Genomic DNA, 15,606 nt, shown 5'->3' on the forward strand with positions numbered 1-15,606 from the left:
CGTAAGACATCCGCTAGACACACCTTCCGGCCATAAGTGACATCCGTTCCTCCTGCTAGACGCACCTACCTGTCGTAAGAAATCAGTTCCACTCGCTTAACGCATCTGTCATTCATGTCGTTAGACATCTGTTCCCCACAAAAGACGCACATTCCCGTCGTTTGACATCAGCCCAACTCCCAAGACGCATCTTCCTGTCGTTAGACATCAGCTCCACTCGCTAGACACATCTTCCTGTCGTTAGACATCCGTTCCCCTCAAAAGACGCACCTTGAAAAATAAATACCTTTTAAAGTCGCAGAATTGTTTCTTCATTGTCGCACTTTTAAGACAGTACAGTATTAAAAGTATCTACTTGCATTAAACTAAGCAAGTGTACTGTATTAGTTTAATGATACGCGTATCAGTAGATTAAGGACGAATAGTAAATTGTAAATGCAAATCGGTCCCCTTAAACCGGGGCTTACTGGTCTGAGCCTCAATTTCGGGTGACACATTGTTATTTTACCAAGGTGCCGCGGACAGAGCCTTGTCGGACACCTTAAATCGGTGCTGACGGCTCCGAGTCGCCCCTGCTGGTGACACACTGCAACCTAACCAAGGTTGCGCGCATAGAACCGGGTCGGTTTCTATTTTATCGGGGCTGACGGCTTCGCTTGGTTGTGTTACGCTTTTGGTGTCATTTATTGTTGTATAGTTACTTTTTTAGGAGAATGTGTTGGGTGGGGGTGGGGCGGGGGAGGGGGTGGAAGGGCTAAATTATGGTCCTTGGCTTTTACCATCGTTCAAGAATGAGAGTAGATTTAAAAAAAATAATCTAAAATTATCTTTTAATGGTCTGGTCATTCGTGCCGTTTTCATCCGGGAAACATCTATACACACGACGTTCTTGTCTTTAATAAATTATTAAAGACAACAACGTCGTGTGTATAGATGTTTTATTAGTTGGTGAAGAGTAAATGCTATATGCCTCTGTCTCAGTGCCTGTGGCAGTCAGTGCCGTACACCTGAAGCGGGAAGATACTGAACTGCTCATAGAAGCCAGGTTGATGACAGGGTATTGAACACATACTGTCGCTCCTGACTGTTACTAACGTCTGCAGAATAAACAATGTGTTCCTTAGAGCAAACTCCAAGGCTGTTTGTTTGTTTAGGTCAGAAAAAGGGGTATGACTCAACATTTTTAAATTAGTGTTTTTTTTTTGCTTGATATTGAAGTATTGTCCCTGGTAACCTGAATAGCAAGTTCCATTTGAATGCCTCAAACGGCTTTAGTGTGATGACAGTATTAAAGTTCTGTACATCGTTGATGACAACGCAACCTATGCTAATTTTTTTTTCTTACTTTAGAAACATAAAATATTAACATGAGAACTACACTGAGTTAGAGCTGTTCGTGACGAGGCCTACGGTTTTGTGCTGATGCCTCTGACTTAGTGCCTGTGGAAGTCAATTCCCTACACCTAAAGAGGGAAGATATGCCTAATACAACCAAGACTACGCAGTGTCTATATGTCTCTTACAAAATAACTTGATAACCTGATGTGTGCTCTTTTGCCCTACTTCCTGTGTGTACGTTACCATTTGTGTGTCACGTGACAAACTTGTTTCCACACACTGATACATACGGTGCACAAGTTAATAAAATATTGTACATAAAGTGCACTTTCCAGTTAATAAAATATTGTACATACAGTACACTGTCTAGTTAATAAAATAATGTACATAAGGTACACTGTCCAGTTAAGAAAATATTATACATACAGTGCACTGTCTAGTTAATAAAATATTGTACATATAGTGCACTGTCTAGTTAATAAAAGATTGTACAATTGGTGCACTTTCCAGTTAATAATATAGTTTACGTACGGTGCACTTTCCAGTTGATATTGTACATAAATCTACAGTGCACTTTCCAGTTAATAATATAGTTTACGTACGGTGCACTTTCCAGTTGATATTGTACATAAATCTACAGTGCACTTTCCAATTAATAATATAGTTTACGTACGGTGCACTTTAAAGCTAATAAATATTGTATATACGGTGCACTTATCAGCTAATATTTTTTTACATACGGTGCACTTTCAAGTTATTAAATTACCGTACATACGGTGCACTTTCGAGTTAAAAAAATATTGTACATACGGTGCACTTTCTAGTTAATATCTTTTTAACATACGGTGCACTTTAAAGCTATTAAAATGTTGTACGTACGGTGCACTTTCCAGCTAATATTTTTTTTTACATACGGTGCACTTTAAAGCTATTAAAATATTGTACGTACGGTGCACTTTCCAGTTTATAAAATATTGTAGGTAGGTTGCACTTTCCAGTTAATAACATATTGTACATAATATGCACTTTCCAGTTAATAAAATATTGTACATACATGTATGGTGCACTTTCCAGTTACTACAATATTTTACATATGGTGCGCTTTCCAGTATATAAAACATGGAGCATACGATGCACTTTCAGTTAATAAAATATCGTTCATACATGTATGGTGCACTTGCCAGTTAAGGTAGCACACCACTAATGGGCACCATTTCAAACTATGATCAGCTTGATAATTTCTTAATGTGTATCATTTCCTGGATTCAAAAACAAAATTTAAAAGAAATTTACCGTCAAATAACAATTTTATTTAAATTTGAATTACTCCCATTTCAGTATTGTCGATAAAAAACGACATCACCCGAGAGACAAGAACAATCCTTCATTTCATTTATTTTTTCAACATTTTGGTAATTATTTGGTATCAGAGTAACAAGAAATATATTTGCTTTCAGAAATTATACATTATTGATCACATCACCAACAAATATAATAATACTGTACTAAAATAGCCATATGGTATTTCAATTTTAACATACTGTTTTTACCGCGTAAAATTGGAACATCGATGTTTAAAAGCAAAAATAACAAGTTCTAGAAATACTCATGACCTGTTCTTTATTAATACATGTAATTATCTTTAATCTTTTGGGAACAGTATGCCAGAAATCAAAATGTTTTACCGTCTCATAAAAAAAAGAAAAAGTTTGAACTTGCAAGTTTTTTTTATTTTTTATTAATATCTATACAACAGCAATATCAATACAAAACACAGTACATCAGATACACAGGAAATGTTCAATTATCATATGACTTAATGTTTCATCTATGTTAAATAAGCTTATTTCTTGTCACACCTTGCCATGTTAGATATTGAATTGCTGAGCTAAAATTTTAATGTTTTTGTTTATATATAAAAAAAGGGGGAGCGGGGTAAAAAGGAGGGTTTCTGAGAGACATACTGGTATTTCATGTTTGGTTGTTGTTGTTTGTTTTATTTTTCATGATAAGAAATTCCACTTATGTAAATGAATATCTAATTTATTTTTCATGACGGCTATTTCGCGTTCGATATTTATACGTATTTGCAAGTACCTTTCAAAGTTACGAAAGTTTGGTATTGCTTGTCGGTATTTTGAACAGAAAATGAAATGTTTCATCAATAATAAAGTTTGTGCTCCTATATTTACTACGTGTAGATGTGTTTACTCCAAATAAAACTGTTCATAGATTAAGTTCAACAAGTGTACCCTTAGTCTGGAGATAGGTCTTTAGTTTTTTTCCAAAGATCTTGTATTATGGTGCACTCCCGAAACATGTGGCTAATTGTTTCTTCATTGCTTGAGCACAAGTCACATTGGCTGGAGTTGGATATTTTGCATTTGAACAAATATCTGTTTGTAGGTATGATTCTATTAATTATTTTAAACTGAAATGCTTGTATACATGTATCAATTGTAGCTATGTAAGGCATTATGTAGATTTCCTTCCAATTTAATTCTTTATGAAAAAGATTTTCCCATTTTTGTTTGTGCTTTAATTCTATATTGCTGTTTTTAATCTGTGTACTATAGAAAAATTTTGATATGTTTTTTTTAGATTTTATTTCATCAAGCATCGACGTATATTCTACTGGAATTGTTATACTCGAAGATTTCAGATCATTCTTCATATATTGTGGTATATCATTAGTCAGTTGTAAATATTTTAAAATATCATCATTATCACCAAATAGGAATTTGGTAAAGAAATTGCATGTTATCATATGAGTAGAATTTCTTTTCTCTAAAGTCGAAAATGTGTTCGAGGTATATTATTCCCTTGTTATGCCATTCTTTATAATATAAAATTTTATTATTGCATTTTATAGATGAATTGTTCCAGATGATGAATTTTCTGATATCAATATTTGTCTGTTTCCTCTTAAGTATATTCCACGAGTGCAGAATATTATGAATGAATACGTTGTGGCCACATATGCCTTTAATGTCATTTTCTTTAAGTTTACAATCGAGTATAAAACTCCCACCGTTCTTTTCTAATACCTTGTTAACAAATATTTTCCATTTACCTAGATTATTTTTATCAATGAGTCTTTTTACCCAGCTTGCTTTAATAGCATGTAAGAAGTTCCTAACATTAGGAAGGTTATGTCCACCGTTTTCCCTAGAGCAATATATTTGTTCTCGTTTGATTTTATCAGGTTTATTATCCCATAATAAAGGTAAACATACATTTTGAACTTGCAAGTTATAAAATCTTCACAGAAGCTAATATTTATGTGTAAAAATGTATTTAATTACTTTTTAATGAAAATACAATATTAACTTTTGTAAAAAAACAACATGTTAGCTAATGAAAACAAAGAAGAAAAAAATAATATTTGTGCTTCTGGCTGGATTCGAACCAATACCTTGAAACCCTCAAAAGATTTGTAGTCCTGTGCTTAACAACATATAGGCTAAGGCATTAAAATTGAAGAGTATTAAGTGGAGGTTTTCATTACGGGTGTGCTACCTTAATGAAATATGGAGCGAACAATGCACTTTCAAGTTAATAAAATATCGTTCATACATGTATGGTGCACTTGCCAGTTAATAAAATATTGCAATTAAATGTACAGTGCACTTTCCAGTTAATAAAATATTGTACGTACGGTGCATTTTCCAGTTAATGAAGTATTGTATGTACAGTGCATTTCCTAGTTAATAAAATATTGTAGGTATGGTGCACTTTCCAGTTAATAAAATATTGTACATACCGTGCACTTTTCAATTAATAAAATATTGTAGGTACGCTGCACGTTCTAGTTATGCTTTAAGGGCCGTCCACAATGCAAAAGTGGGTGGGGAAGGTAAAAAACTAAAACGTTTAAAAAGTTCATGTTTTATTTAGTTTTGAGGAACAATCTTTTTTTGGAGTGAAACATATATTCTTAACGACATGTTTTGGGGTAGTAAGGAGTTAAACAAATTTTACAAAAAGAAGATTTTATCAATTTTGGATAAAAAAACATCCACATTATTTCGGAAAAGTCTGTCGACATTATTATTTTGTTTTTAGGTCAAAATGCCCAAGACTACCTATTCAACAATGTCTTGAGAGTTCTTGATAATATCTCGTCAAATAAGAAAGTCATTCAGAAAAATAGTAGAGGAAATTTATTTCCGGTAACAAAAATGCATATATCTTTTTTAAAATAGCAGCAATCAACACAAAGCCCCAAGACATTGTTGAGTGGTCAGTTCCGATAAATTTGACTCATAAACATATTCTTTCTGTAAAGAGACATTTCCGGGCAAACGTAAATGCTTTTTGATTGGAAATCTGATAAAATATTCTTTCGTAAAAACTGCTCAACCCCTAATTACAGTTTTTTATGTTGCAACTGTTATATGAATCATGCTTGTTGAATATTGTACCTCAAAACTAAATAGAAATTGATTTTTTGAACATTTTAAATTTTGGTCCTTCGATCAACTTACCATTTTTTTTTGTAATTAAATCATTCAGAGATTAGTTGGGCTGTGTTGTTATTTTAAGTCAAATTCACTTATATGAAAGAAAAAAAGATCACACAGAGGACACTTTTATTTTATCACATAGCAAACTGAACACATACAAGATTTTTCCAACAAACGATAACTGACACAATATGAATCTGATATCAAATTTCTCCCCAATTAAGGATTTATTTGGCAACACGATATAAAATTGTTGACAATTGTAATGATTTGATTGCTGTTTGAAATAAAATTCAACATAACAATACTATAAATGAGCACTTAAATATACAGAATCTGATACAGTAAATACCATCATAATGTCTTTGACATGGTTTTCATCATAATGATTGTCTATAGCCGCAGAAGCACAACACACACTGTCAAACTTATAGCAAAAAAGATGAAGTCAGTATTAATGTATGTGTTAATTATGAACATGATACATATCCACGACATGACAACATTATTTATTAATCATGACATATATGTACTTGACATATAAAACTGAAATCACAAAACTACACAGCCTAATAAAGTTGTTAATCATGTACAAATTTAGTATAGTCAGCACTTATTGGTCATAATATGCAATTCACATACCCAGTTATGCAGCATTTGTAAGTTAATCATGTGTTGGTAAAAAATCAGTTAATGGTATTGAATGGTTCAAGATCAATCAGCATGAATGGTAAACAAGAGTGCTGTGGAGTAAAAACCAATGCTCCTTTATTTTTGTCTTTTAATATTCAAACAAGGGGTATAACTGGACAATTATCAAGGCCAGAGTTATGGGTCTTGTGATACACGGGGTATTGTCTCTGGCACCACTGTACCAAGTTTCATATCAATGTCTTTGAATGTTTTTAAGTATGGCCAAGGATCAAGATTTTGCACTACTACAAAACAAAGGAACCAATAACTATCACATAACCTCAAAATAAATCAGACAAACTTAAATGTGTATGATCCATAGTAGCCTGTCAGCAGCTTTTGTTAATAACGAACATGACATCCCTGATAGAATCAAGATAATAGTTGTCAATCATAAACATGATACAGGTCGTCATGATATGCCATTTTTTTTATCCTGAGTGATTATCTAAACGGCATGCTTTGTTAAATGTGGGCAAGAAACATTATTCAGTCAGCAGGTTTCCTTAACCCTGGGCATGTAACATTATTCAGTCAGCAGGTTTTGTTAACTGTGGGCATGGAACAATATCCTGTCAGCAGGTTTTGTTAACTGTGGGCATGGAACATTATCCAGTCAGCAGGTTTTGTTAACTGTGGGCATGGAACATTATCCAGTCAGCAGGTTTTGTTAACTGTGGGCATGGAACATTATCCAGTCAGCAGGTTTTGTTAACTGTGGGCATGGAACATTATTCAGTCAGCAGGTTTTGTTAATGTAGGGCATGGCACATTATCCAGTCAGCAGGTTTTGTTATCTGTGGGCATGGAACATTATCCAGTCAGCAGATTTTGTTAACTGTGGGCATGGAACATTATCCAGTCAGCAGGTTTTGTTAACTGTGGGCATGGAACATTATCCAGTCAGCAGGTTTTGTTAACTGTGGGGATGGAACATTGTCCTGTCAGCAGGTTTTGTTAACTGTGGGCATGGAACATTATCAGTACTGACCAGGAAACCTGTCTCTAATTAAGTGTGAGCTGTCAAAATACAGTGTTAATAGTAATGTTTGCTTTCTCAGCATGGCCTTCTTATTATCCCAATTTGGTTATTAACTCACTTAAAAATCAATGACTTCAAATACAATAATTATTTGAAAATTTAATATTCAGTTCCTTTTTTTCACCCTTGCTGCTTCTTGACATTTTATGGGAGAATCCTTTTAATGATGTGGTTTTATCAATCTTGATATTGAATAAGCTGAGACAAACTCTGATATGTATCACTTACCTACTATGTCTAAGTAAGCAAATTCCAAAATATACAAAACATAAGTGTACATCAATTTCAGTAACAATTTGATTTATATAAACAAGTTTTCATGAAATGCCATTTACAGTCAACAGGTCCCTAAAAAGGATGTGTTTTACACATGACCACTACATTAAATTTTTGAAACAGTTTCCATGACAACATGCAACGAAAGTGTATACATGTAGTAAGGATACAAGTTCAACAAAACCAATCACATCTTAACAATACTATAACAAAACTTCATCATTTAAAGGGAATATGATTTACAATTATCAATAATTTTTATCACATGCTATACCTTGCCTCAAGTTGAATGTAACCATCACATATTTTTCTGTATCACACAAAGTCATGTGTAATATAACAATATCACTCGGCATGTTAGTAATCAATTACTTGGTAACAACAACAGCGTATGTAGTAATATTCCAGTAAGTCATACATTGATTTCTCATTTTGTTTTTATAACAAAGATTGACTTGAAAAAGGTGATAATTTTTCCTTTAAATCAATAGAGTAAAATCTGATATTCCCTCTAGATTTCATGGAAAACATTCTTATAAACTTCAACACTTTCTGTTTTTAAACAGGAAAATTATGTCATGAACATATTACAAATTATGACATCATCTAACCTGGTGTGATGTCAACTTTTTAAAACAAATTATATTAAAATTATAGTGTCTAGTTGTGATTCCTTTTACTTATAAATGGAATGAAAATGATTCAATTTTTTTTATTTGCTTTAAATTTTTCTGGTAGTGTGAGAAATAGCAATGCTTTGTCAGTTTGTGGTATTTGGCTCATCTACAGCGCAGGTGAAACAGGAAGGTCTCTTTTGTTATTTATTACCGGAAATATCATGTCATAAAAAGAATCTGACACTCCTCAGCATATAAAACCAAACTTTATTTAAACTCGCCCAGGAATCAATAATAGGATAGCTCGTCAAAGGCTTTGTTACTAACATATTTCCTGAGCTTGTTAAATAAGATTATGAATTATATGATGACTGGTGACAGATCTGTCATCAAGGCAAAACTATTTATAACTTATTAATTAGCCAATAACAATCAAGTCAATGTTAACAATGAGAAAACAGCAGTTAATAATAGTTTATCGCAGGTAGTGTGAGGAAAACATGTATTTTAATTATACCCTTTAAACATTTCATTCATGTAAAAAGCAAATATCATTAAATTTAAATTCAAGGATGAGGAAGAACTAAAAACATACATCCTAATTGTCTCACATTCACAAAGCCTTCAATTCAATCAGGCATCTTCTTAATAAGTTAATATTCATACCAAACAGGTGGTTCTAGTTATTTTCATGAAAGTAATGACACACAGAAAAAAAGAAATAAGTATGACAATGAAATTAAATAGTGAAGGTATGGTCACACAATGTTTGAAATGCCAAAATAGCAGTAAACAAGAGACATAACACAGATCACAATCATCTAGCACAATTAAAGAGCTTACATCACCTCTGTATATCCATCTTGAAGTGTCTCTCTTTTCTCTAAAATATACATGAACTTAAGTGAGGCAATAACAATGATAAAATTAATGCTGATGTACTAATGACCAGTACTTCTTTCATTCCGTAGTTGAGGTCTTGTTTCTTGTTAATAATTCTGTCAGTTTCAGTCATATTCCCGCTGATTCAAGTGTCCTGTTCTCCTGGTTTCGGGAACATTTGAGTCTCAGCCATCCTTGATGACTTCTTTTGTACTAAGTTAGTTCTGTTCACATCATTTAACAAGAACGCATAACAGATAACTTTATTTTATACTCTCGCTCCCTTGAGAGCTGTTATGAATGTATTTATACACACAACATTATATGTTATCCTATCAATGCCTGGAGTGTTGGGCTCAGTTTTCCAGATGGGATTGCAGAAGAGTCAGGAAGGTCTGTTTCTGCTGTGTGGTGCAGGCAAAGTTGAGCGCCCAGGAGATGACTTTTTGGGCAAACTGTTGTCGTTCCACGCGGGAGATGTGAGATGAGTGTGATGCAACGTCCAGTAACGTCTTTACGGACTCCAGGGGGTTTGGAAATGGGGCCTGCAAAAGACATAAGAAAATGTTAACAAGTAAACAAACTTATACAAATTTTTATTAATAGGCATTACAGTTAGTAGGAACTAGACAATTGGTCTTGAAACATAAACAAATATCTACCCCCAAGACCTTAGGCCGGCATGACAAGTAGGTGGGTTCTGCATGTTGACTCAATTTGTTTAACATTTTACCTAAGTTCTATGAAAGACTTTCAATATGTTTAAGAGATATGGATTGGACATAAAATCTATGACTCATAATATCATCTTGATCACAAATGTGACCTTGACCTTGAGCCATTACACCTGTAGTGCAGGTTCTGTACGTTACCTTCATGTGGTGAGCATTTGAACAAAAATTAATGCACATTTATGAAGGGGTTTATCAACTGATTTTAGTGAACTTTCATGGCAAGTAATTTAATTATCCTATAATGCATAGTCAAGATACAGCCAGGACAAGGATCATTGTAATGTTTGACATCTTACATAGACCTTGACCTTTGAGGTATAGACCTGGACCTTTTGTACAACGCACCACATCATCATTGTGAACATTCATTGGTAGTTTTTTTGAAACTCCTATAATGCATGGTCAAGATACCTCCTGGACAAGGATCATTTCAACCTTTGACATCCAAAATTGACCTTGACCTTTGATGTACAGACCTAGGTGTTGTGCACAATACGCCACCTACCCTGGTGTGTACTATAATGCATATAATACAGCCTGGACAAATTCAGTCTGGAGGAACAGACACACTTATGCACACACTCACACAAAACTAAAATTGTGACAACTATGTCTGGCTTATCGCAAGCAGCCTCAAAAAATAAAAATGTAACTAACTAAGCATAAAAGCTCAAGGTCATCTCAACCTATTAGCATACCTGGGTACTGTCTGGTCCCCGTTTCAGCTCACCCATCACATATTCCTGCTCATCCTTCAGTATGGCCATAGTAATGTAGCGTTTGAAGTACTTTTGGTCAACCGGCATCCCGTACCATTCATCTGGCACATTGATATATTTGGCTGGGTTTGTCATATTCGTCATATCCTTGTATTCACCACGGGTGTGACAATGGGGCTCGTCTTCAAACAAAATTTTCCGGGACTTTTGCAAGAGTTCACATGATGAGCAAACCTCAAAGAAGCTACACTTTAACTCATTTTCAGTTTCAGACAGCACTTCACCCACAGAGACTTCGCCAACATGCGGTACATGAATATTCAACATCTGGTCAAAATGGTGACTTAATACTGAGTGACACAGGTGACCTTCAACATGGAGGTTTTGGGCGTGGTGCTCATGGTGTTCACATATGTGGATCTCAGTGTCCATAGACAAGCCACCCATTGGTCCAGCACTGGTCGGTGTCTCTGACTTTGTTGCCAGCTCTGTTGCCATGGCCACTGCCCCTTCGTCACCACCGGCTGCCATAGGCTCAGAGGTCCTAGCAGTTTGGCTACTATCAGCTGTACTTGCACTGTTTTCAGAATGTCTGTTTGATTTACTACCAGCTGGTTTGGAGTTAGTGTTTGATTCACTTGATGGATTTTGCATGTCACTATTATCAGGCTGAGCCTCACTAGCTCCCATCTCAGATTCATTACCTGTAGTTGTCGACTGTGAGTGTTTAGACAGCAGTAGCTGTGAAATGGCTTTGTGTATATAGCCTAGGGTCTCCGTGAGAGCAAACCTCTTAGCTTGAAGGTCCCACAACACCCCCTGTGCAAGGCGAGACAGACGGGATACATTTATAGAGTAGTGGTTCACATTCAATACTGGTATATTCTGACAACGGGAATGTTTCTTCAATGAACTAGTCTTGTCAGGTAATGCTGATGGGGAGGATTCTTTTGATTTTACACCACAAGAACTGGTAGGAGTAGGGGACTTTTCGTTACTGGCAGTGTTCTCAGTGTCTACTTTCTCATTGGCATGATTACTGGCCTCCACTTTTGTATCACAGTCTATTTTCTCACTAGCACTTTCCACTGGGTTTGCTTTCTCTTCTGAACTTTTCATGGTATTTTCATTGGTTTCTAATGACTGAGCAGTTATACAGCTATCAATACTATCAGTTATGCTGTTTTCACTCTTGCTTTGACTGACTTTCCCATCAGTTTCAAGTAATGCTTCATTTCCTTCAGTTACATTAACACAAGATTTGTCTTTAAATTTCTCAATAGGTTGGAGACCACTAGGGTTCTGCTCTTGGCAGAAATCACTAGCAGTTAGATCCCCTGAATAACAGCTCTCTCTCAAGAAGGTAAGAATAGTCACATAATAATATGCTCTGAGACAGTCTAACTCTCTGCAGCGGAGACTGCTGTTGTTTATGACACTTTCGTCCTTGTGTTTAGAGAGATAGCGCTTGATTGTGTGCACTTTGGATGCCCCGTCCACGTGAGTTTGGGTGTCCATGGAAATCATGACCCTCATTGCTGTCACCTCTTGTTGTAGTTTCAAGATGTATTTTGGTCCTGAAATAACAATCACAAGGAATATAAAGTTTATACGAGCTAATATTTCCATAGATAAAACAAATAATGCAAAAGCAAATATATCTGAACACTAGGTACTTAAGCATTACATCATTTCGATAGCAGTTCCAAATCCGGATAGATCAAAGCTATAAGTGTTACATAAATAGAGAGTACTAAAGGAGATGTCACTGTTAAAACCATGATGTCATGAAAGTAAATATCTATTACAATGGTTAGAATCCTTTCTTTCTTGGGTTTCTTCATTCTTCTTCTAAATTATAAAATTTGTATAAGATTTAAATTCAACAAATGGCTTTGCCAAAGCCACAACCAACAGGTTTAAAGTCTAGGCCAGCTCACCCTGTGGTAGAAAGAGGCGAAGAACTCCTTGCATGATATGCAGGTGTCCTGCTTCATGTAGACTGCCAACTGCTTGGAGCAGGTGGGACATGGCGGTAGGGGTCTCTGACATCATCAGCGACAGCATACACAGGGTCAGGTCTGTACAAACCTGGATCAACACCTGAAATATTTATTTAGATATCTTGATCAACAGTTGCAAGGTTCACATACAAATCTGGGTTAAAGTCAGTAAATATATGAGTTAATATTTTTAATTTCGACAGATTTTCATAAGGGAAAGTGGAAAAAAAAAATGAATAAAATAAATAATAATAATGCCTAATACTGGATATATTGAGTGGGTTTATACTCTATTAAATAAATAATGTACAGTACACCTGTAATATGCATGTATACACCTGGATCATCACCTGTAATGTACATGTATACACTTGGATCATCACCAGTACTATACATGTATACACCTGGATCATCACCAGTGATATACATGTATACACCTGGATCATCACCAGTGATATACATTTATACACCTGGATCATCACCAGTACTATACATGTATACACCTGGATCATCACCAGTGATATACATGTATACACCTGGATCATCACCAGTGATATACATTTATACACCTGGATCATCACCTGTAATATACATTTATACACCTGGATCATCACCTGTAATGTACATGTATACACCTGGATCATCACCTGTAATGTACATGTATACACCTGGATCATCACCAGTGATATACATGTATACACCTGGATCATCACCAGTGATATACATTTATACACTTGGATCATCACCAGTGATATACATGTATACACCTGGATCATCACCAGTGATATACATTTATACACCTGGATCATCACCTGTAATATACATTTATACACCAGGATCATCACCAGTAATATACATGTATACACCTGGATCATCACCTGTAATGTACATGTATACACCTGGATCATCACCAGTAAACTACATTTATACACCTGGTGTATCACCAGTAATATACATGTATACACCTGGATCATCACCTGTAATATACATGTATACACCTGGATCATCACCAGTAACATACATGTATACACCTGGATCATCACCTGTAATATATGATACAAGTTTGTCCATTAAATTTCCAGAGAAGTAAAGATTTCAAAGGTGAAAACAATGAAGTTAACAACGTTTTTAACTTTAACAAAGTTCTGATCAATCAGTATTGCCTGCAACAGAAATGTACATACACAAATTGAAATGGCAACCAAATTAGATGTTATAGAATATGGTATTAAAAAACGAACAAATATGTACAGTACACTTTGTTAAAGGTTCTTAACTATTTTATTTCCCCCTTCATCACATTAACTTTCATTTTACAGACTGTAAAATGCACTTTTATAGCTGAGGAAAAAGAAACAAAACTGTTCTTAATGCATGTAACAGCACATCAATGCCCATCATTGCTCAGAACAGTATTGGATTACATTTTATTACAAAACCCTTTTAAAAACAACCCCCAATTTAACAGTCAATTGAACATAATGGGTGTTCTGTGATGGTGAGGTTTCTTTGATAGAATTCCAATTCCCAGAAATGACAACAGCGACCTATCAAATATACCTACAGCTATAGCTATTACAGCTGTAATTTACCCACCAAAAATCCCAACCCTGACAACTACGTTTGAGTAAGAGGGATTCACAACTAGAGCAGGGCTAAGCGTGTTTTGAAATCTATTTCCATTGCAAGATACTTGCAGAGCAAGAGGGTCAAGATTGCTCTGTATCACTCACCTGATTTGACAAAGGGTTCTAAAGTTATTTATCTGACAATATACTGAATGAAATATGTATTTGTTTAATAAGTTACAAAGGGCCGTAACTCTTTAAGCACATTGTAACTGTGAATAATTTCATTAAGTTCAAATTTGATATCTTCAATGATTGTAAAACAATAAAATAATTATAAAAAAAAGGGTTTTTCATTATAACATTTATTGAAAAGCAGCCCTGCCCCTGGCAACCATGTTTTTTTCATAATCAACATGGTTTTGATAGAGGCTCATCTTAAGAACATTTCTGTGAGAATATTTTGAAATCAGGCCAAAAGTTTCTATAGAGAAGATTTTCAAAGTTTTTCATATAGACATATAGTGAAAAGTAGCCCCGCCCCTGGCGGCTTTGTTTTTATTAAATCAACAATGGGTAAAGGAATTTGATAGAGGGTCACGTAAGAATCATTTCTGTGAAATTGTTGAAGGATCAGGCCTGTGAATTCTGAAGATAGAATATTTTTAAATTTTCCATATAGACATTAAGTGAAAAGTAACCCCGCCCCCTTAACAATCACCCTATCAAAAAAGCTTACGCTGAGCATTTTGTGCTCAGGTGAGCTAAAAACAAAACCAGCAAAAAATAACACAGCAATTAAAAGCTCCCAATCTGATTCAGGATTAAACCTGAATCATCCCTGTAATTTATAGCTGTTGTTTTATTTCAAAGTACATCTACAGCTTTAAAATAAAGCCATGTAGCCGAGAATACAACTTCAACTGTATATTTACAAACAACTCATATTTTATATCTGTTGCTACAAATATAACTACAGCTGTAATTTATGAGTTTTGTTGCAATTTATTTAGAGCTACAACTCAAGTTTCCAATAGAGATGTAAAATATTTTTTGTCTCACTGTTGTTGATGTAATGCCCTTGAGCTACTTGGTATGCCATAACTAGATATTAATGAAGTTTACAACAGACAGCATTAAACGGGAAAGGATAAATCAGATGCGTGAGCACGCCTGTAGTGACTTATGACAGTGCAGTTCAATTACATGCACAATATATTGCAGTCCTCTGACAATTCTTCTCTCATTAAAAGCCGTAAGTCTATATC

General features: G+C 34.9%; 1 protein-coding gene across 1 annotated transcript in view; it reads right to left on the reverse strand.

Moving 5' to 3' along the window:
- Positions 1-5,918: 5,918 nt before the first annotated feature.
- The window catches only part of LOC128227200 (gem-associated protein 5-like), a 143,680-nt gene continuing 133,992 nt past the window's right edge, over positions 5,919-15,606 (reverse strand). The window contains exons 26-28 of the mRNA XM_052937500.1: positions 12,708-12,870; positions 10,747-12,344; positions 5,919-9,859 (exon numbers count right to left, since the gene is read on the reverse strand). Coding sequence (XP_052793460.1) covers positions 9,671-9,859; positions 10,747-12,344; positions 12,708-12,870 — 1,950 coding nt within the window. The 3' untranslated portion in view covers positions 5,919-9,670. The remainder of the gene's footprint in view (positions 9,860-10,746; positions 12,345-12,707; positions 12,871-15,606) is intronic.

The sequence above is a fragment of the Mya arenaria genome, chromosome 3 (assembly GCF_026914265.1).
Source record: "Mya arenaria isolate MELC-2E11 chromosome 3, ASM2691426v1".
Classification (NCBI taxonomy): domain Eukaryota; kingdom Metazoa; phylum Mollusca; class Bivalvia; order Myida; family Myidae; genus Mya; species Mya arenaria.